The 21,359-nt window shown below is 35.7% G+C and overlaps 1 protein-coding gene across 1 annotated transcript in view; it reads left to right on the top strand.

Moving 5' to 3' along the window:
* The window catches only part of Cdh12 (cadherin 12), a 263,403-nt gene that overhangs the window by 180,176 nt on the left and 61,868 nt on the right, over positions 1-21,359 (top strand). The window contains exons 3-4 of the mRNA XM_059276185.1: positions 6,147-6,266; positions 18,055-18,222. Of these exons, the coding sequence (XP_059132168.1) occupies positions 6,147-6,266; positions 18,055-18,222 (288 nt within the window). The remainder of the gene's footprint in view (positions 1-6,146; positions 6,267-18,054; positions 18,223-21,359) is intronic.

Here is a 21,359-nt window from a genome sequence, read left to right as displayed (position 1 = left end):
ACACAGAATTTATGACCTCAAATCATCACAGTGTCTGGAAGCTCAGATAGAGTCAGATTTAATGAAGAACATTTGTTTTCTGTGTGTGGCTTCTTATGTGGCTTTCTCTAGCCATGTGTCCTTCAAAGAGTTGAAAGAACTTCATATACTTCAGTCATTTGCACACCAGTATTCATAGCAAGGAAGCCTTTGGTAGCAGGTTCCAGCAAGCCTCTTCATGTTTGACCAACTTGAAATGTGATACATACGTAACACTTAAACAATCAATGTTAGCCAGGAAAAGGAGGCGAGAAGTTCTGTTACTTTATACTTGATCTTATTGACTTTGCCAGATTCAATTTGGGAAAGGGTAATGTAAATACTAATATATGAATTACTATATGAACAGTTATAGTATTAGGTAAGGTTCACTTTGGGGATATAAATTTATCTGTGGAAACTACACTATTATTTTAACAATGTTTGGGGATATAAATTGGTCTATAAAAATTTCATTATTATTTTAGTAATGTTTGAAAGATGATATATCTATTTAATTAATAGACTCCAGGATTCAAACTTTTTGACTTTTGATCTACACACACACACACACACACACACACACACACACACACACACACACATATATATGCACTATTTATTATACATTTTAAACATAATAATTTAAATGCATATAACTGAACAGGGCAATGGATAGATGCCTGATAGATGGATACCCCATCTAACATTTGTCATGATTAAGCAATCTAATCAAATAAAAACAATCATGTTATAAATGTTTGTTGGTACTAAATGAGCTCTAAATTATCCCATTTCTCTAGATCTGTTTGAATTAAAAGTAATTGCAGGGTTCTAGTAGGAATATGATGCCACAGTGGAAATAAATGCAAGGGCTATTGGATTCTGAGAGCACTGAGTAAATGCATTACAATCTCACACATTTTATCATAATTTCTGTTGAATTTCTTAACAGATCTGTGAAAACACTTTCAAATGGTATTAGATATGAAAGAGGAAGCACTGTGCCATAACCATAAATTGGAGTTCAGTGAGCTTGTGCAGGAAACATTTCCATTTGCATTGGTATTCATGGAATAGAATTCTTGGCATACAGATATGAGATGAAGTGCTCATAAAAAATGGATTCACTTATCCATCAATGTAATACTTGATCAAGAGGTGTAAATATGTATAGTCTAAAATGTTTAGTTCATATGTAGCAAGAGATTTTATGACTTCAAAGTGCTTCTGCGTCCTTGCACCAAATAAAGAATTATGACTCAATGTCACACCATTAATGGTACTGAGGTTACTCTGGGGCCAGGAGGAGTTTTGTCAGGATAAGCAGCAAGAAAAGAGAAACTGATCATAGAATTGTAGTCAAAGGGTTGTAATGGGAGATGTCTTTTCAAGTCTATTTTAATAGCTTTGATTATTTCAGATGCATTTAATCAATGAACAAATTCTACAGCATCTTTAAAAACATATTTTCTGATGGGAATATATGCAGAGACCCATAGCCAAAAATATTAGTTGGACCTCAGAGAATCCTGCAGAAGTGGGGGAGGAGCATTGTAGGATCCAGAGGATTCAAGGACACCACAAGAAAACTCACAGAATCAACCAACCTGGCCTCATTGGTTTCACAGACATTGCATTGACAACCAGGGAGCCTGCATGGGACTGACCTAGGCACTCTGTATATATGTTACAGTTGTATAGCTTGGTCATCTTGTGGGGCTTCTAACAGTGGGAGCAGGGGGCTGTCTCTGACTCTTTTGCTAGCTTTTGAGATCCTATTCCTCATACTGGGTTGCCTTGGCCAGCCTTAATTCAAGAGGAGGTGCCTAATCTTACTGCAACTTGATATGCCATGTTTTCTTGATATCCATGGGAGGCCTGCCCTTTTCTGAAAAGAAGTGAAGGAGGAGTAGATGGGAGGGTGGAGGAGAAATTGATGGAGGGACTTGGAGGAGAGGAGGGAAGGGAATCTGCAGTTGAGATGTAAATAATTATTTTTTTTAAGAAAGGAACTTGGTTTCTTCTAGAAATAAGGCTCAAGGAACATTCTGGTATAGGGGACAGAAAGATTGCAAGAGCCAGAGGGTCAGGAAGAATGCTAAGAGATTGTACTCTCTGGTGGCTACAGGAAACTACACCCATGACATGTCAACAACATGGCTCTCTAAACAAGACATGAACAGTTCAAAAACCAGTTGACATTTCAGTGTGGATTGGGAAAATCTCATGGAGACCCATGTCTAGATGAAGAGCTATAGATAATGAACAGCTTTAGAGGTGGGATAAATTTCTTCCCCAGGGATGAGCCCCCTGTGTAGTGATCCAAGGAATAGTCAGCCCTGGAAACAGACAGATTCATCAAATAGTACTTGTATGTTAATCAATTTACATGTCTATGTAACAATGAATGGTAAAATAATTTGGGAGAGAGAAAGGATCTGACCCGGGAAGGGTAAGAGGAAGAGAGAAGAGAGGGATAGTGAAATGATAAAATTATATTTTAATTGAACTAAGAAAAATAAATGCGCCAGGCAGTGGTGGCACAGGCCTTTAATACCAGCACTCAGAAGGCAGAGCCAGGCGCATCTCTGTGAGTTTGAGGCCAGCCTGGTCTACAGAGCGAGATCGAGGACACACACCAAAACTACACAAAGAAACCCTTTCTCGAAAAAACAAAAAACAAAAAAAAAAAAAAAAAGGAAAAATGAGAAAGAAATGCAAAAAAAAAAAAACCCAACAAGGTTCATTATGTGAATTTTTGTATTTTAATATGTATGAAAAACACATCCACAAATCACCCTTTTAATCATCCATAGGAGAATAATATCCAAATTAGTTTTTTAATATTAACAAGTGGATGATAAGAACATGACTCGTACTAGTGTTGAAATTTTTGTGCTTGATATTCCATGAGTGATGCGTTGGTATAGTTTTGTTGTTTTTAACCAACACTTAAATAGTACCTGTTGTTATTATATGATAAAGTCTATTGAAATTTGTTGTATTTGCTCATGTAGTATTATTACAAAATAAGTTAATTTTCTGACCTTAGACAAAAAAATAAAAGCAGAGACAAATGTGTACCATATCACATTAATGTTATTACTGAAGCTAGCATTCATACCTGGGAATATGGTATATAATGACATGGTATAGAGTCTCTACCAGCTGGTTGATTCTTTCAGGAAGACTATGTGGAAGGGATCTACTCAGCTTTGTCTGTATATCAATTGTAGTTTCTGAGGTTATGAATTGAGAGCTAACACAAGAGCAGTAAACTGAACTGTCTGAAGCAAAGTTCTAGAACTGCATTCTTAATACTTAGAAGATTCCCCTGCAGCAGTGACTGAAGATAGAGAGAATACCAGAAGATGCTCATGGATTAAAGAAATATGAATATACCAAGACTGATGGGTTATAAAGTAGTGAATGGGTGATCTTGGCTTGAAACAGACAAAGAAGGGCTCATTGATATAACACGATGCTGGGAAGCTGATGGGAAATATAGTTTTCCCCAGCTAGCATGTTAATGATGACAGCAAGGACACACAGCATGAAAGACTCCTCACAAATAGTAAGGGAGTGTGAGCAAGTATGATGTAGGCTCTGGTAGCTTGGTTGGTATCTATCCCTAAGGCACAGTGGAGATAGCGTAGTTGAGATATCATCCATTAGGTATACAAATGGAATAAAGGGCTGTTTTGTTTTGTCTTGCTTTTAACTTTAACTTATGTTTAATAGAAAGTGACATAATTTTTGTTTATTGAATGAGAGACCATGTGTCTGTGTAAAAGAAGTTGGAGGGAAAAGTAGATAAGAAGAGTTTAAGAGTTGATGTTTTGAGAAAAATCAGGATGCTAACCTGTCAAGGCAGTTACAGGATGGTTCCATAAAAAGACAGCATTCAATGAAAAGGTGTTTCTTTATATCAGTAAAACCTGAAAAAGGATTTACACAAGTTCCAAATTAGACACTGAGTAATACTGATAGTAAAAAAAAAATATTGATAATGATGGATAGGACTAGGCATTACTTGCAGTTTCTTGGCATTGTCTATAATTCCCCTATAAAAGGTTACTGTAACATACTTTTCCCTTCTTCATATAGCTTGAAATCCCAAAATCATCTCAGTGATAAGTACATACTATTGAAATTCTAAAACATTATTTCTTTATCTAAATAGTGTAGTTTTTTTTTTGAAAGTACAGATAGAAGGATGGTTGGTCCCTCTGCCCTGACAGTTCACGGTCTGTTTAGTGTTTGTGCTGTATCCCCCAGTTAGCAAAGATGACTCGTTCAATATAACAACTTGGATGTATGTGGTATTCACTATTTACAAGAAATATTAAGTTACATGTACATTTCTCTGTATGAATATATGTGTGTTTGTTTATATTAAATATGTATATTTTACATATCATTGGAAATGTCTACAGATCATAACATGACTTAGTGAAGACTTTTGTTATAATTTGTAATATCTTGTCTTTTTTTCTTTATTCTAAACTAAGAATAGTGGTATTGGGCAAAGTATTTGGAAGAGATAGTTTTAAAGTTCTTATAAAATTATATATATATATATATATATATATATATATATATATATATATATATATGAAGGTATAACAGTAAAAACCGTCCTGCTTTTTTTTGTACCTAAATCTATGCACAATTCTCAAAAACCAAGAAAGGTATAAATATTTTGGTTTGGCTATAATGATTTGCTATGCCCCAAACCTATGAGGAATTAGGCCTGGAGACCAAGAGGTCCTCTCCTGCTATTGGACAGTGCAACTATTTCAGATCATTTTTGCTTTCTTGGTTTCTTTAATATTATTTTCTAATTAAAGTCTTCCTAATTGGTCAGAGACCATTGTTGATTTGTAATTGAAGTTACATATCACTTAACAGCCTCTAAACCTTTTAGCTTCTCTATTGATATTTTAATCATGAAATTCAAGCTTCCACAGTGAGCAGCTGAGCTCATGAAAATGGTACCTGATGTTTTCTTTGGTATGTAAATCAATGAAGATATTGTGATGCTTTTCAGTTCAATGATCTATGTACTGGAAACAAACGTAGTTTTAAAATGTATGTGATATAGGTATCAATTACAATAACAACACTATTGTTGCTTACATTTTAAAGTTCATTCACATTTTTATACTTTATGTACATACACTTATTAAACAGGAAACATAATTTCATGCATAAAGTTGCAAATATTAGTGGAATTCAAAGAGAGCTCTCATACATATTCCGTTTGATGATAAAATCAAGTTAAATATAATTATTTTAGTCATCTCAAATGTTTGTCATCTCTATACCTTAAAAATTTAATAAAACTTTTGTCTATCCCTTTGAAATCTGAAGCGCACTGTTTTATTATGATTACCTTGCTCTGCATTAGTGCACCAGAACTTATTTTCTCCATGTAATTGGAAGTCAGTAAGCATTAATGAAACTTCACCTCCTCTCTCTACATCCCCAAACCTCTTGTAAACTCCCTTAAATCTTCAACTTCTATGAGGTCTATTAGTTTAGATCATACATGTATGTTAGGTCATTTGGTATTTGCTTTCTTCAGATGTCTTATTCCATTTAACACAAGGAACTCTGAGACTTTGTGTTCCTTCAAACACAAGGATTCCAGTATTTTACATAGCTTCTTGGCATCACACTGTGTTTATGTACTATATCATTTTTTCCACTTATTAGTGAATAGTTACTTAGCTTCTTTCCAATTCTTGGCTCATGGCAGTAGGGCTTTCTTGCCTCCACAGTGTGGATGTCTCTTCAACATTTTCTTTTATATGTGTACCCACTCACCGTAGACTTACTAGATCACAATGTTCCTTTATATTTACATTTAAAAAAATAAATCTTGTGTCATTACCATGAAATAATGTTAACATCATTGCCAGTGGCTTGCAAGGGTTCTCCTTATTTGCCATCTTTGTTCAGTCTTTATAATGATAACATCCTTGGTGAGTTGAGGGTAATCATTGTTTCTTGGGCTTGAAACTGCCCAGTTATGCTGCTTAAGTAATTGTTGGGTGCAAAGTAGAACAGTCAAATATGATTTTCACCCCTGTAAAGGAAAGTGACACTGTGTTATTTTGCAGGTGCCTACGTGCTCCAGGTCAAGGCCACTGATGCAGATGACCCCACCTACGGAAACAGTGCCAGAGTTGTCTACAGCATTCTTCAGGGTCAACCTTATTTCTCCATTGATCCCAAGACAGGTAAATCTTTACTTTGGCACAACCTTATCACCCCTCACTCAAGTAATTCAACTTTAATGAAATCTTGGAATCAAATATCATCTTTTCCAATATAGCAGTAAAGAATCAGTGAGCTATCATTGGACAAAACAAAAACCATCTTGCATGACTGTGGGAGATTTTTCTTTTGCTGAGTAAATAAATAAATATTTACTGAGATTTGTGTAAATATAAGTATTTGCACCTGTATTTAAAAGGTCCGACATTGTTAGCTTGGAGTCTTTTTTAAAAATTTCAAATCTAAACTTTTACTCATCAGTCTAAAAACACATTTTCATTTATTGGTTCATGTCAGATTTCTAGATTGTGTTCAGTTTTTTTTTTTTTTTTTAGTTTTTATTTTGCAATACAATTCAGTTCTACATATCAGCCACGAATTCCCTTGTTCTCCCCCCTCCCGCCCCCCTCACCTTCTCGCTAATTGGACTCCCAGAGATCCACCCGGGGCCTAGTCATGGATCTCTGCATCCAGATCCCTCAGTAGTTGGATGAGGTTTCTAGCATGACAATTAGGGTGTTTGGCCATCCCATCACCAGAGTAGGTCAGTTTGGGCTGTCTCTCGACCATTGCCAGCAGTCTGTTGTGGGGGTATCTTTGTAGATTTCTGTGGGCCTCTCTAGCACTTTGCTTCTTCCTATTCTCATGTGGTCTTCATTTACCATGGTCTCCTATTCCTTGTTCTCCCTCTCTGTTGTTAATCAGGCTGGGATCTCCTGCTCCCCCAAGCTCTCTTTCCCTTGACCCTCGCCCTTCACTACCCCCACTCATGTCCAGGCTGTTCATGTAGATCTCATTCCATTTCTCTGTCATTGGGCGATCCCCGTGTCTTTCTTGGGGTCCTGTTTTCCAGGTAGCCTCCCTGGTGATGTGAGTAGCAGTCCAGTCATCCTTGTTCCACATCTAGTATCCTGCTCCCCCAAGATCCAGCTATACCACTCTTGGGCATATACTCACGGAGTGCTCAACCACACCACAAGAGCACTTGTTCAGCTATGTTCATATCAGCATTGTTTGTAATAGCCAGAACATGGAAACAACCTATATGCCCTTCAACTGAAGAATGGATAAACAAAATGTGGTACATATACACAATGGAATACTACTCAGCAGAGAAAAACAATGACATCATGAGGTTTGCAGACAAATGGATGGATCTAGAAAAAATCATCCTGAGTGAGGTAACCCAGACTCAGAAAGACAAACATGGTATGTACTCACTCATAGCAGGATACTAGATGTGTTCAGTTTTATTGTTCAGCCATGACTCAGAAGCATCTGTAATTTCTTTTGTTATCTGTGTAAGTATTGTAGAGGGTTGGTTTTGAGAAACATACAACATACACTTGTTGTGAGGGAAGTTCATCACTTGGGATCTTTTTGTACCAAAAACATTGTTTATATTAGAATTGTTCTTTATAAGCAGACACATTTTTTATGGGTTTTTGTTTGTTTGTTTGGTGGGTTGGATTTGTTTTGTTTTCTTTTGAACAAGTCTATAAATGAATTTCAGATTTCAAAACCAGCTCTAACACAAGTAGCATAATAAGAGTTTGAATATATACACACATCCAATTTTATGTTTCCTTCCTTTATTCATTCCTTCTCTCTTCTTTTTCATTTTGCAGTGAGAGAAATCAGTCCCAGGGGGGCCTATATTAAGTAAGTCACCATCCACAATTGAGCCAGGGCTCCAGGTTTTGATGCTATTTGAATGAAATGAAGTTTTCTGTTCAGACTAAATGTTGAGTTTCATTAAGGAGACAGCCACTCTGACCACCACATGTCACAATTAAAGAGGAACTTCAGAATAGCACATATTAAATAAATTCTTAATTGTAACTTAGTATAAAGTAAAAATTCTAAACATGCTAGAAGGAATACATTCAAATTAAAGTCGAATGTTTTTACTTTGTCTTTGGGATTATAATATAATTACAGTATTTCTACCTTCCCTTTCCCTGCAAATCCTCCCATATACTTCTCCTCATTCTTTTCCAAATTTATTGTTTCCTTTTCTACTAATTTGTTTTTGATGAATATGCAAACATATAAATGCATATGTAGATCTCATCCATTTCTCTGTCCTTGGGCAATCCCTGTGTCTTTTTTAGGGTCCTCTTTACTAGGTAGCCTCCCTGGAGTTGTGAGTAGCAGTCTAGTCATCCTTTGCTTTACATCTAGTATCCACCTATGAGTGAGTACATACCATGTTTGTCCTTCTGAGTTTGGGTTACCTCACTCAAGATGATATTTTCTAGTTTCATCCATTTGACTGCAAACCTCAGGACGTGAGAGGGTATAATGAAGGGCAAGGGTCGGGGGAAAGAGAGCTTAGAGGAGTGGGAGATCCCAGCCGAATCAAGAACAGAGAGGGAGAACAAGGAAAAAGAGACCATGATAAATGAAGACCCCATGGGAATAGGAAGAAGCAAAGTGCTAGAAAGGTCCTCAGAAATCCATAAAGATACCTCCACAATAGACTACTGGCATACATCGAGAGAAAGCCCCAAATGACCTACTCTGGTGATCAGAAGGCCAAACACCCTAACTGTTGTGGTAGAACTCTCATCCAATGGCTGATGGAAGCAGATGCAGAGATCCATGGCCAGGCCCCAGGTGGAGCTCCAGGAGTCCAATTGGCGAGAGAGAGGAGGGATTATATGAGCAAGAGATATTGAGACCATGATTGGAAAAAGCAAAGGGACAAATAGCCAAACTAGTGGAAACACATGAACTATGAACCAATAGCTGAGGAGTCCTCATGAAACTGGACCAGGCCCTCTGGATAAGTGAGACATTTGATTAGCTTGAACTATTTAGAAGGCCCCCAGGCAGTGGGACTGGGACCTGTCCTTGGTGCATGACCTGGCTTTTTGGAACCTAGGGTCTATGCTGGGACACTTTGCTCAGCCTAGGTGAAGGGAGGAGGGGACTGGACCTGCCTCAACTGAATCTCCCAGGCTGAGCTGAATCCCCAGGGGAATCCTTGCCTTGGAGAAGGTGGGAATGGGGGGTGGATTGGGGGGAGGGGAGGCGGGAGGAGAGAGGACAGGGGAATCCGTGGCTGATATGTAAAATTAAATTAATAAAAAAAGAAAGGCAGATAAAAAATAAAAATAAAAAATGCATATGTATTCTTAAATATAATTGACTCATGTCCATATAGTGTTCTTGTATGTGTGTTATCAGGCTGATCATTTGACACTGGACAACCATTAGGTGTGCTCTTCCCTTGGGCAAAACCACCTTTCTCCTGACTTTCCTCATTCTTTATGTAAAGTTGAAAACCCTTGGGCTTCCTCCTATCTACTTTGGTGTTTCCATTGGCATCACCCTTGTTCAAATGAAGAACTTAAATTTATGTCTTCTAGTAAATTCATTATATTTTAGTTTATTTGCTTTGAAAATTTCAAGCACACATATAAGATGCTTTGATCAATTCTAAATATGTGAATTCTCAAAGAATAAATTTTTAGAAAAATATTTTTAGTTAGTATATTTCATTTGGTGTGGAGGGTGTGTGTGTGTATGTGTGTGTGCGTACAAGTGTGTGTGCCTGCACATACCACACTGTGTCTGGAAGTCAGTGAAAAGTTTGTGGGAATAAGTTGGTTCTCTTCTTATGAACCGTAATGCTCAGGGATTAAACTAACATCATCAGCCTTGACAGCAGGCAGTTTAATCCTGTAAGTCTTTTCACTAGTCCACTTTAAGACATATTTTAAGAAGGGTGTATGAACTGAAGAAGATCTAGAAAGGGTTACTCTCTCTCAGTTGGACAGTATTGGAAATTAAAAACCAAAATTCCTAATGCTTAAATGATTGTGTGCTGTGGAAATAATATTTACAAGTTATTTATTCAAAAAATAGGAGAGAAAATAGAGGGAGATATACACGAATATTGTTTTTAAAAAGATGCTGAGCCAGGCAGTGGTGGTGCATGTTTTTAATCTCAGCATTCTGGAGGCAGAGGCAGGAGGATCTCTCTGAGTTTGAGACCAGGCTGGGCTACAGAGTGAGTTCTAGAAAAGGCTCCAAAGCTACACAGAGAAACCCTGTCCCAACTCCTCTCCCCCTAAAAAAAGTTGCTGAAATTTAACTAAGGGGAAAATCACACATATTTGTAGATAAAGACAAAAAATGAAAAGTTGGAAAGGAAAACGATTCAGGAAGTTCTTTTTTAATGTAAAGTTCAAAAAGTTCCTCAGAAACAGACCAGGTAGACTATAAAGCCTGACAATGAAGCAAACTTGTGTGAATCTTTCCTATCTTCTCAAGGAATCCCTGTGTGCTGTATCTTCTTATAGATTTATAGGCCTGTTCCAACTTTGCCTTAATGAAAACCGTGACCACAAATGAAAGCACTGATGTTATCTGTTGCTTAACTTCTTTTCTTCCCTAAGGAACACCATGCAGAGGTACAAAGACAAGCACAAAGCAAACTTGGTATGTGTAGTGGTTGGTAGAGTAAGAGAGCCCACAAACTCAGAGTTGTGGTGATGAATTCTACAGGGTCAAAATGTTTCCAGGAAAGCCTGGAATCTTGATAAGGAAAGAATCATTGTAGGTGAGGTGGATGGAAGCAACATCTGACAAAAAATTAGGAGAATATGAATTTTAGCGCATTAAAAAAGCTAAAATGATTGCTGTCTTCAAAATACAACCACACATAAAATTATATGAGTAAAGCAAAATCTAAAACCTCTCCTTTTCACAGTTAGTATGAATAGTAGCTAAATTCTAATGTATATGAAAATTATTATTTTGCAGTTGAAAATGTATGTGCTTCATGACTGCATAATCTTGTATTTATAATTTCATATGAAGCTTGGTATTTAGAGGTGAAGGTGAATCTCTTCTGGCATCAGCTGCATAATAGATTTCAGAAGCATTGATTTTTCAGTGGAGACAGAAGTCTTGCTGTAACAATGCCTCAGACCACTAGACAGGAAAAGAGTGGGTGATTAGGCACTTCATTATGAGAGTGAAAACTAGTTCTTCATGCACCAAAACCATTAAGAATACTTTTTGTCAAATTTATCACCTTGTGGTAGATAAGTGAAAATCAAAAATCAAGGATAATTGCAATTTCTCAGAAATAGTCTCCATTTGTTCCAGCTATATAGCTTCCTTTTATGATTCAGTTTGCTGTTATTAAATAAAATACGTGAAAACCAATACTATCTAAAATTTTCTTATTTGAGTGTAGGAACCATTTAAAACAATTATTAAAGAAAGAGTCTCATAAAAACTTTTGGTGCCTAAACATTTAGAAAGAGATAAATATACTCATTATTTATTCAGCTGAAACCAGAATGTGTAAATAAATTCTGTATTAATATTGCTGTTTGATATGCATTCCTAATCTTAATGTCTCCCAGGATTATATCAAACTTATGTATAACTATAAATAGACATTAAGGTAAAATTAGGCAGCCTGTGAAATAAACCAAGAAAAAAATAGTTCTCATAAAAGTTCTCTTATTTCCAACTTAGTTGCTTTAACAAGAAGTAATTTACACTGAATATATTCACTTCTTTTCCTAAAATTATTACTCAGTGGTATTTTAAAATCAAAATGTAGAAGAATTTTTAAAATATCATAGAATTATATGTCATATTTTATGTTTATATGATAGTAAAATGTTATATTTACAAGTTGTTTAGTTTAATTTCTGTTTCTGTGACAAAATACCTTGACCAAAACCAACTTAAGAGGATTTGTTTGTTTTATATTTCCATATTGTAGTCTACTACTGTGAGTAAGCCAAGATAGACACCTAAAGCATTACATCTACCTTCTCAAAGAGAAAAAATGCATGGGTCCTTGCTTCCTTGCTCTCTGCTGATGCTCAGCTAGCTTTCTTCCCTTTTATAAAATTTCAGGCATGCCCTATGTTATGGAGTCACCCATAATGAGCTGGGTCAGTTAGTTGTAGCTGGAGAGTTTTCTCTCCGGGTCCCGCCAAGTCCAGGCAGTCCAATAGCCCACTTATAAAATAAACACACAGATGGTTGTATTATTTAACTATTTGGCCTAATGGCTCAGACTTCTAGCTATCTAGTTCTTATATCTTAAATTAATCCATTTCTATAAATCTATACCTTGCCACATGGCTCGTGGCTTACCGGCATCTTCACATGCTGCTTGTCAAGGCGGCAGTTGACAGTGTCTCCCTCTGTCTTCTTGTTCTCTTGATTCTCCTCTCTGTTAGTCCCGCCTATAGTTCCTTTGCCACTGGCCAATCAGTGTTTTATTTATTGACCAATCAGAGCAACACATTTGACATACAGACCATCCCACAGCAGCTAGTAGTCAAGACAAATCACCAGAGGCATGCCCACAAGCAGTATGATGGAAATAATTCCTGAACTAGAATCTCTTCAGGGGTAATTCTAGATTGTGAAGATGACAGTTAAAACAAGTCATCACACATGTATAATTTCAAAATATGGAAAGAAAAACTATAGTCTAGAAAAAGGTACAAAAATAAAATTAGATTCAATCTATTACATGAAATTAGGATGCCATGTCTCCAAGACAGCAATCTTCCATTCAAGAAAACAAATGTTATTATGAATAATTGACTCTTGTGTCTTAATTTTTGTATAAAATTCTTTTAATATATTTAATTTTTATGCACAGCCAGCCTGATTTAGACAATTATAGTTTGATGCATTGTGTATCATGTGGTGATTTATTTATTTTTCAAATGAACCAGTTGCCAGTTGAGAAAGGCTTATGATATTTTGTTTCAACATCATTTATTTAATTTAAAATCCTCATTTTCCATTATGGCAAAATACATGTAATATAAAATTTACCATTTTAACCATGTCATGTGCAATTTTTCAGCATTAAAAGCCTTTATGTCCATAACCACTACCATAAAGTGTCTCCAGAACTTTTTGATCAAATATTTTATGATACCATTATTTTTTTAAAATGTGTCCCTTATAATTTTTCTCTTCTGCTGATTTATTGAAATCATCATAAGTAGTAAGAATGTAACTATAGAATCTACTTGATTTTTTCCTTTTTCTACTGTTTATACTAAAAACTATGCAATCTTTCCAACCTCTGAATTTATATGAAGAAATCTGATAAAGATTGCCCAGTTATGGAGGAATTCTCAAGAAACTTGCAAGTGAATATATCCCTGTATTTAGTAGCAAAAGTCTCAAGCCTGTGTCCAAAGTAAAACTTACCTCCATACTATATCTCATCTCTTTTTTACAACTTTATTAAATCTGATTTTTGACTATTTTGTATATGTACTCTGATTGCTTTCACCCTCCACGCTCTACTATCTCCCTCCCATCCAGTCACCCCTCCTGCCTCCTTACACATATTTTTCCACATTAAACTCTTTGTTTTCTTTTGTGATTTAGTCAATCAGAGGCATCTTTGTAGCCATGGTTGTGAAACAATCTATTGGAGCCAAGTGAGCTCCATAGAAGGCAAACACACACACACACACACACACACACACACACACACACACACAAAAAAAAAAAAAAAAACCTGAAGATAATGACTCCCTAAGAATCTCGCAATAGCCAATACTTCATCCAGATGGGGTGTGATAGGAATATATCTCAGATCCAACTGACTGGTAGTTTTATGCAGTCCGAGTATAGACAACATCAATTGCTTGGAGTCCATGATGGCAAAGCTGTGACATGCCCTGGAGATAGCATTTCACTGTCCTTCTCCTGATCTTCTAGTTCTTAAATTCTTTCTGCCCTGTCCTCTGTGGTATGGACTGAACTCCAGAGATCATGTAGCAATTTTGTTTATAGATGAGCACTCAAGTATTACTTGTTCTCACAATATTAAGAAACCCTGAATCTCCACATTCATTGTCATTCCTTGTAAGAAGAGCTTCTCAGTGATGAAAATAGCATTTGTCAACAATTATAAAGATAGATATTTTTAAGGTAGCTTTCAGGCTTAAAATGTGTTAATTATTTTAAGGTCCCACACTAAAGTTACAACAAAGGTCACACACTATGTATTGAGGCAATGCTTTAAATATTATATGAGTACTTATGCGGCTTTATTGATTGAAAATTATCTTGGTGTAAGTTCAGAATACAGTCTTACAGAACTCATATATCTAAGTTAATGCTGGTAAGGTAAACGATATATTTTTTTCCTTTAATGACAAAATTAAAGTTTTACCTATACAAAGTAGTCACTCTTTTGTACATTTATCTGAATGAATGAACTGACATGAAACATTAAGACTTTATTGATTATAAACATACAAGTGCAAAAAAAATCAATGGAAGTAAATGTATATTAAGAAGAACAATTTGTCAAGGAAAATATCAATCATTAAGAGAAAGCTGCATATTGTGTCCTTGTTTTGTAACATGTGCAGTAACAGTATATGACCATAGATACAAAACAATATTATTTGCTTCAGTTCTCCAACTTCAGATTTCAAGAGAACTCAAGAGTTCAAAAAGGTCACAGTTTTAGAAATGATGGTATGCAGGGCCTGAGGAAAAAGAACACTCAGGAATTTCTCTCTGCTCAAGCTTGGAGACCTGAGTTTCATATCTATATCCTACACAAAATGCCAAGTGCAGTGATGTATGCTTGTTATCCAAAGCTGGATGGCAACTGCTTGGGCTTGCTGAGCTGTCAGGAATCTCTAGGTCCTAGATAAAATATGAAAGATACCTCCTGAGAAAGACACTCAAGGTGGTATTCTGCCCCCCTCATATACACAAACTGATTTTTACGTACTATACTACATAAATGAATATGCACACCAACGCATGCTAACACCCCCCCCCCACACACACACACACTGAATAAATTGATGAATTTGTTAAATGAATGATGAGATACAAATGTCAACTGAATGGTCATGATGTGTTCAATCTTGAAAGGAAAATACTGGGTGTGTGATATAGGTCATCAATTATGGACCTTTGCTGTTATGCCTTACAACTTGAGTTCAATTCCCAAAGGACAAATGATGGACTAGGAGAACTAACTCCATAATTTTGTCCTCTGACTGTCACACACAAGCTGTGTCTTGCACACACACATGCATATACACATGCTTTCACATACATACACACACACACACACACACACACACACACACACATCAAATCAATGAAGAAAATAAATTAAAGAAAAAATATTTCTGCGTGAGATATATGTGTACTCAGGAAATGGTAGAACTGTCATGTAGAAAAAAGTAATTTATTTTTCTCTGTGAGGAAAGAGCTATCAATAACTAAACTGAGTCATAGGAAAAAAGAATTTTGGTCTCATTTTCATTTGTACATACATATACATAAGCGATTGCAGTTGTTCCTTGTAAACTAAATGGGAAAATGCTAGCAAGGAGACTTAGTAGCTACAGGTGCTTGCTCTTAAGCCTACCCTAAGAACCTAAATTGAATCTCTGGAATCCACATGGTGAAAAAAGAGGATCAGAATAGATTAACAGGTACACACATTCTCCCTAAAGTGTTAAATACTTAATACAATTATAAGTGAGTATTTCATCACAGTTTGAGTTTGACATTATTGGAAGTGCTATATAGAAAATAGAATAAGTGATCTATGCTTTGTTCAGTTAGTGTTATTATTTTAGCAACTGTATATGTGTATGATATGAGCACATGTATTTTTGTGTGTGCATGTGGAGCCCAGAGGTCCACATGGCATGACTCGTATTGTTTCCTCTCCACATTATGTATGGAGGCAGGGTCTCTAAATTGAATGGGAGGTTCACTGATTCAAGAGTCCTATGTAGCCAGCATTCTCTGTAAATCTCTCTCTGCCCTATTTAAGTGCTGGGATTACAAGTGGTCTACCATACTCACCCAACAGTTCTGTAAATATCCAATAACCCAATCCTATGACAAGTGAATGGCAAGCAATTTTCCCCCTGAGATACTTGCACAGCACCTAATAATTTTTTAGACACATTTATTTATAATATATTATTTGATTGTGGCCAACAACAGAAAACTTATTCTGTTAAATATATTAACAAGAAATTGGACATCGTAAATATATTCATCTACAATGACCTGAAGTCTAGCATTATTAATAGAAGGAAGTGAGCTACTGATAGTGTGCCCTAGAATAATATCCCTTATCTCTATTGTTTTCTTTCTTTCTCTTTCCTTCTCCCTCACCCCATCTTCTTTCCCCATTCCTTTTCTTTTCTCTCTGCTGTGTACAGCTTTCATCCTGGGAGATGCATAAGGTAGAGAAATAAATGATGTAGAGCAAAAGTTATATGTACATTGAAAATAAAGGACTGTTTATATAATGAATTGAGTAAAAATCATACATGGTCAATGATATGATGAGACAGCAAATACCAAGTGTCAAAACCAGGTATTTATCTAGAAAACGTGAACATTGCCCATCAGATAGATGCCACAAGATGTAAGGTATGTAAGACAACAACACTGAGATGTGGGCTTTAAACGTCTTAGTTTTAGAAACATTGAAAATAAAGCATCAGAAGCCTGTGCTGAAGAGAAGACAGATTGAATCAAAATGGTGTCAGTACCAATTCATGAATAAAGCATTAGAACCAAAAATGATGAATGTCTTTTCTGTAACTATTTCCTGCCAAGTGCCAGATGAAATCTCAGATTGCAGTTCAATATGCATTAGCAAAAATATAGCAATGGATAAGTAGATGGTAGCAAGCACAGATATATGGATGTATGCTGGGGTACTGATTTGAATGCTCTATACTGTATTGATGGCTGTTTTTTTATTATTCATACATGCTTTTCTACTTAAGATATAACTTACCACCATCAAAATCACATGTGCTTAAAGTAAAGGTTCTTCAATCTCTACCTGTTACAACTCTTGACTACCTATTGGAATTTGGAATAAAATTTATAATTCAATTTCCAAATGATTCTACAAGTCTTACATTTTTACTATGAATAAATAGAAATATAAAATAGTTCCTATATCTAGATACAAGAATGGAAATGACTGCTATATGTAAATATGCATATGTGATATAAGATTGAAAACTGTAAGATCACTTTCATTCACTCAGTCATTCATTTATTCAACCACATACTGAGAGTTTTAAACATAAGACCCTATCTTGGACAGTGGATTACCTTGATGGAAGGCGTCTCAAAGACCCCACAATGATAATGTCTGATGACAGCTAAGGGCACAGGAAGGGATGGAAATCTTCAGTGAAAATAGTTAGGGAAACTCTAGAAAGACAAAACAGACACATTATGTAAATGACATAGTTTATGTACTTTTAAGTTAAGTGGATTTTTTATTGTAAACTAAAGAATGGATGGGATAATAATAGTCTTTGGAATTATACACCCAATTCAGTTAAATTACCTACACTATTCCATGTGTACATTTTAATCTAAAAGTATTAACATTCTTTTTCATCTCAGCATAGACTTGAATATGTAAATGAGGCCTAACTTAGTTTACTTGGGGAGAGTTGACCTTGATGTTGAGGTACACCGTAACCTTTTTTGTTTTACTCATAACTATATTTTAAGATCTGGCTGTAAAAATCCGAAAGATAAAAGTCACATTCTAACTTTAGGATAGTTAGGCTGTTTTAAATTTTGATAGACTATTTTATTTAATATGCCATTGCTAATAAATCTGGACATAACTACTTTCTTCTGTTTCAGTCTGATGGGGTCAGGGGAAGCATTCTGTTTGTGATATTGATTCTCTGTTATCACTTTCCCCCAAAGGTGTCATTAGAACAGCGTTGCCAAACATGGACAGAGAAGTCAAAGAGCAGTACCAGGTCCTCATTCAAGCGAAGGACATGGGTGGACAACTCGGTGGCCTTGCTGGAACAACAATTGTCAATATTACCCTCACTGATGTCAATGACAACCCACCTCGATTCCCAAAAAGTATGTCAGCTATGTGCTAAACATATTTTCAAATGATTCTAAAAAGTTACCATATCATATTTTTCTCTCCCAATATATCATGATTATGGTTTCCCTTCCCTCTACTCCTCCCAGTTCTTTTTTATCTCTCCTCCCACCTGAATCCACTCTTTTTCTGTCTCTCATTAGCAAACAGCACAGGCTTCTGAAGGATAATAATAACACATAAAATAAAATAAAATAAAAAATATACCATGTCATATATTAAAGCTACAAAAAGTAAAAATATCTCCATATACTATTGATCTTTAGGAAGCAGGTTATTATGGAATTAAAAAATGACCTGTCTTTAAATTTTAAAGAAAATCATGCTTAGTGTTATGATAATAGATAAAGCATTAATCTAATTATTCTTTAATCAATAAAAATTTGAGAGTCAGATATCAGGGTAAGAGCCTGAAAGATTAGAGAAGCAAATAGGCCAGGAGTCCTCTCCTACCTGCTCCATTCCTTCCTCCAAAAGGGCCAAGGTCCCTCTCTGCCCTGCCTTACTATTTTCTGTCCTATCTGTCTTCAATTCTCCAAAACCTCTGTGGTGAATTTTGGTCAGCTAGTGGGTAGCACTGCCCTCTGACTTCAAGCATGCTGTATTTGTCAGAACAGGGTCAAAATATTACACAACAAATACTTCAGTCTGTTATAATTGTGTAATCATACTTATGCTATTAAAGTGAATTAAAATTGCTAACAATATGTTAATTTACTATCATGATAATTTGTTAACTAAAAATTAATATAAATGCATAAAATATGAGATAAACTATAAACTTATGCTATCACACTTTTTATAGTGTACAATTGTCATATATAGATTTTGTGACTTATTTTAGCAAGTGCATCTGCTGGACCATTTTTAGATATTTAGTATCTGTGATGATGTTGTTATGAGCATTACTGCTATTCTGATATTTATCTCATTGTAGATTTACAACAGGTGAGAATTGCTTTACCTTCTGGGATAATGGAATGATTCTCACCTATTTCTTTTCTGTAACTGTGTCCCTTAGAGAAAATGATGCCTCTCACTCATGCTTCATCCAGTTTTCTTTTGAGTGTTACATTTAACACAAGTTAGTACTTAATTCATTTTCCTATGTATTTACAAGGATTATTTCTGTGTTCCACAGATTAGAACCACCAAGGATGGGCAGTTTCATTCATGGTTTTAGAGGAATCATAATTTAATCATTTTGTAGTTACTTGCCTGATCAGTTTTAAATAAATTAAAATGCAGAATATTTCCCTCTTCATACAAATGTGATCTTTTCTGTGTTTACCTAAGAAAATATGTACTATTAGCACTATTTCTCTATTTAGATGTTGTATTGTTTTTTTCTGAATTTTACAGCATTGTCACAGATTCTTTTAACAATGCGAGTATATTTTCTTTGTGTAAATGTTTCAACTCATAATCAATAAAAGTCTAATAGTCAAATATTATGAAAGGCAATTAGAAACCCTACCACTTTAATGCACGTTAATTAGCTCTATTTGACCATCCATTATGTTTACATATTTCAAAATGCCATGCCATTTATGATAATGATGTACAATTTCTGAGACTCAATTTTTTAAAACTAAATAATTCATTAAAATCGTGATTTATACTATGGAATATATAGAACAAATAGTTGCTATATTTTATACTATGATTAATGAGACAAAAATTGCTATAAAGCATTTTTTATACCTTACTCTGTTACTACAAGGGACAAAAAATAAAATAAAAAGGGAAACATATAATGCCTTTGATTCTGTAGTTTAGAGCCTTATTTTCAAGTACTTTTTCCAACAATGCAAGCATTTAACTGTCCTTCCTTCCTTCCTTCCCTCCTTCCTTCCCTTATTCCTTCCTTATTTCCCTCTCTCCTTTTCTTCATTCCTTATTCCCTTCCTTACTTCTTTTTTCTCCTTTATTCTCACAAGTGGCAAGCTATAATAGCTTGGCCAAGTCAGTTTACAAAATTGCTTTTGGATATAAATTATTATCATGGACATGGCTTCTATCTTGGATCTTACACGTATAACATATTTGATGTTCTTATTCACAGAGAATGAAAAGGAGAGTTTTCCAGGCAGGGATGCATAGCCACTGTCTGTGGAAAGACACAATCCTAGTGTGTGATTTATAAGTTTGGACAAATACTTAGACAAACATCCTGGGCAGAGTGACATGACATTGTGGAATGTTATCAGCGCTCTGTTTGCTAGGTGAAGCAGGATGGCAGTCTGAGGCCTGAAATGAAATAAAATGATCACTCTCAGCTCACACTCAGTGAAAACAGATTGTGAGTAAGGCAGTAGTGTGGTGGTATTGTGTTCCCCAAAATATTGTGTACCCTAATAAATTTATCTGGGGTCAGAGAACAGACAGCCACTAGATACAATGGCTAGAAAATGGTGGCACTCACACCTTTAATCCTAGCACTCCAGAGGTAGAAATCCCTCTGGATCTCTGTGAGTTCAAGGCCACATTGGAACCGGCCAGGCATGGTGACTCACACCTTTAATCCCAGAAAGTGAGCCTTTAATCCCAGGGAGTGGTGATAGAAAGCAGAAAGGTATATAAGGCGTGAGGACCAGAAACTAGAAGCATTTGGCTGCTTAAGCATTTGGCCTGGTCAAGCTTTCAGGCTTTGGAGCAGCACAGTTCAGCTGAGATTCATTCTGGATGAGGACTCAGAGGCCTCCAGTCTGAGGAAACAAGACCAGCTGAGAATCCAGTGAGGTGAGGTAGCCATGGCTTGTTCTGGTTCTCTGATCTTCCAGTTCACCCCAATACCTGGCTCTGGGTTTGATTTTATTAATAAGAACTTTTAAGATTCATGCTACACAGTAGGTTTTACTGATATTGAATTTGTTGATCTAACAGGTACCACAGAATAATACATAAAATTCCAATTATTTATCCTTTATATCTCTATAAGCTATTTTAAGAACTTATTTTTTTTTTTATTTCCACACTTCAAGAGAAGCATTTTCTACACTTAAGAATACTTGTAGCTGGAAGTTTTCCTGTGTCCCACCCTGTCCTGCAGCTGCTCAGAACCAAATAAACACACAGGGGCTTAAATCCGTTTCAAACTAGATGGCCTAAT

Source organism: Peromyscus eremicus, chromosome 11, assembly GCF_949786415.1.
Source record: "Peromyscus eremicus chromosome 11, PerEre_H2_v1, whole genome shotgun sequence".
NCBI classification, from domain to species: Eukaryota; Metazoa; Chordata; class Mammalia; order Rodentia; family Cricetidae; genus Peromyscus; species Peromyscus eremicus.
The sequence above is the reverse complement of the archived record's forward strand: the minus strand, read 5'-3'. Positions and strand labels throughout refer to the sequence as shown.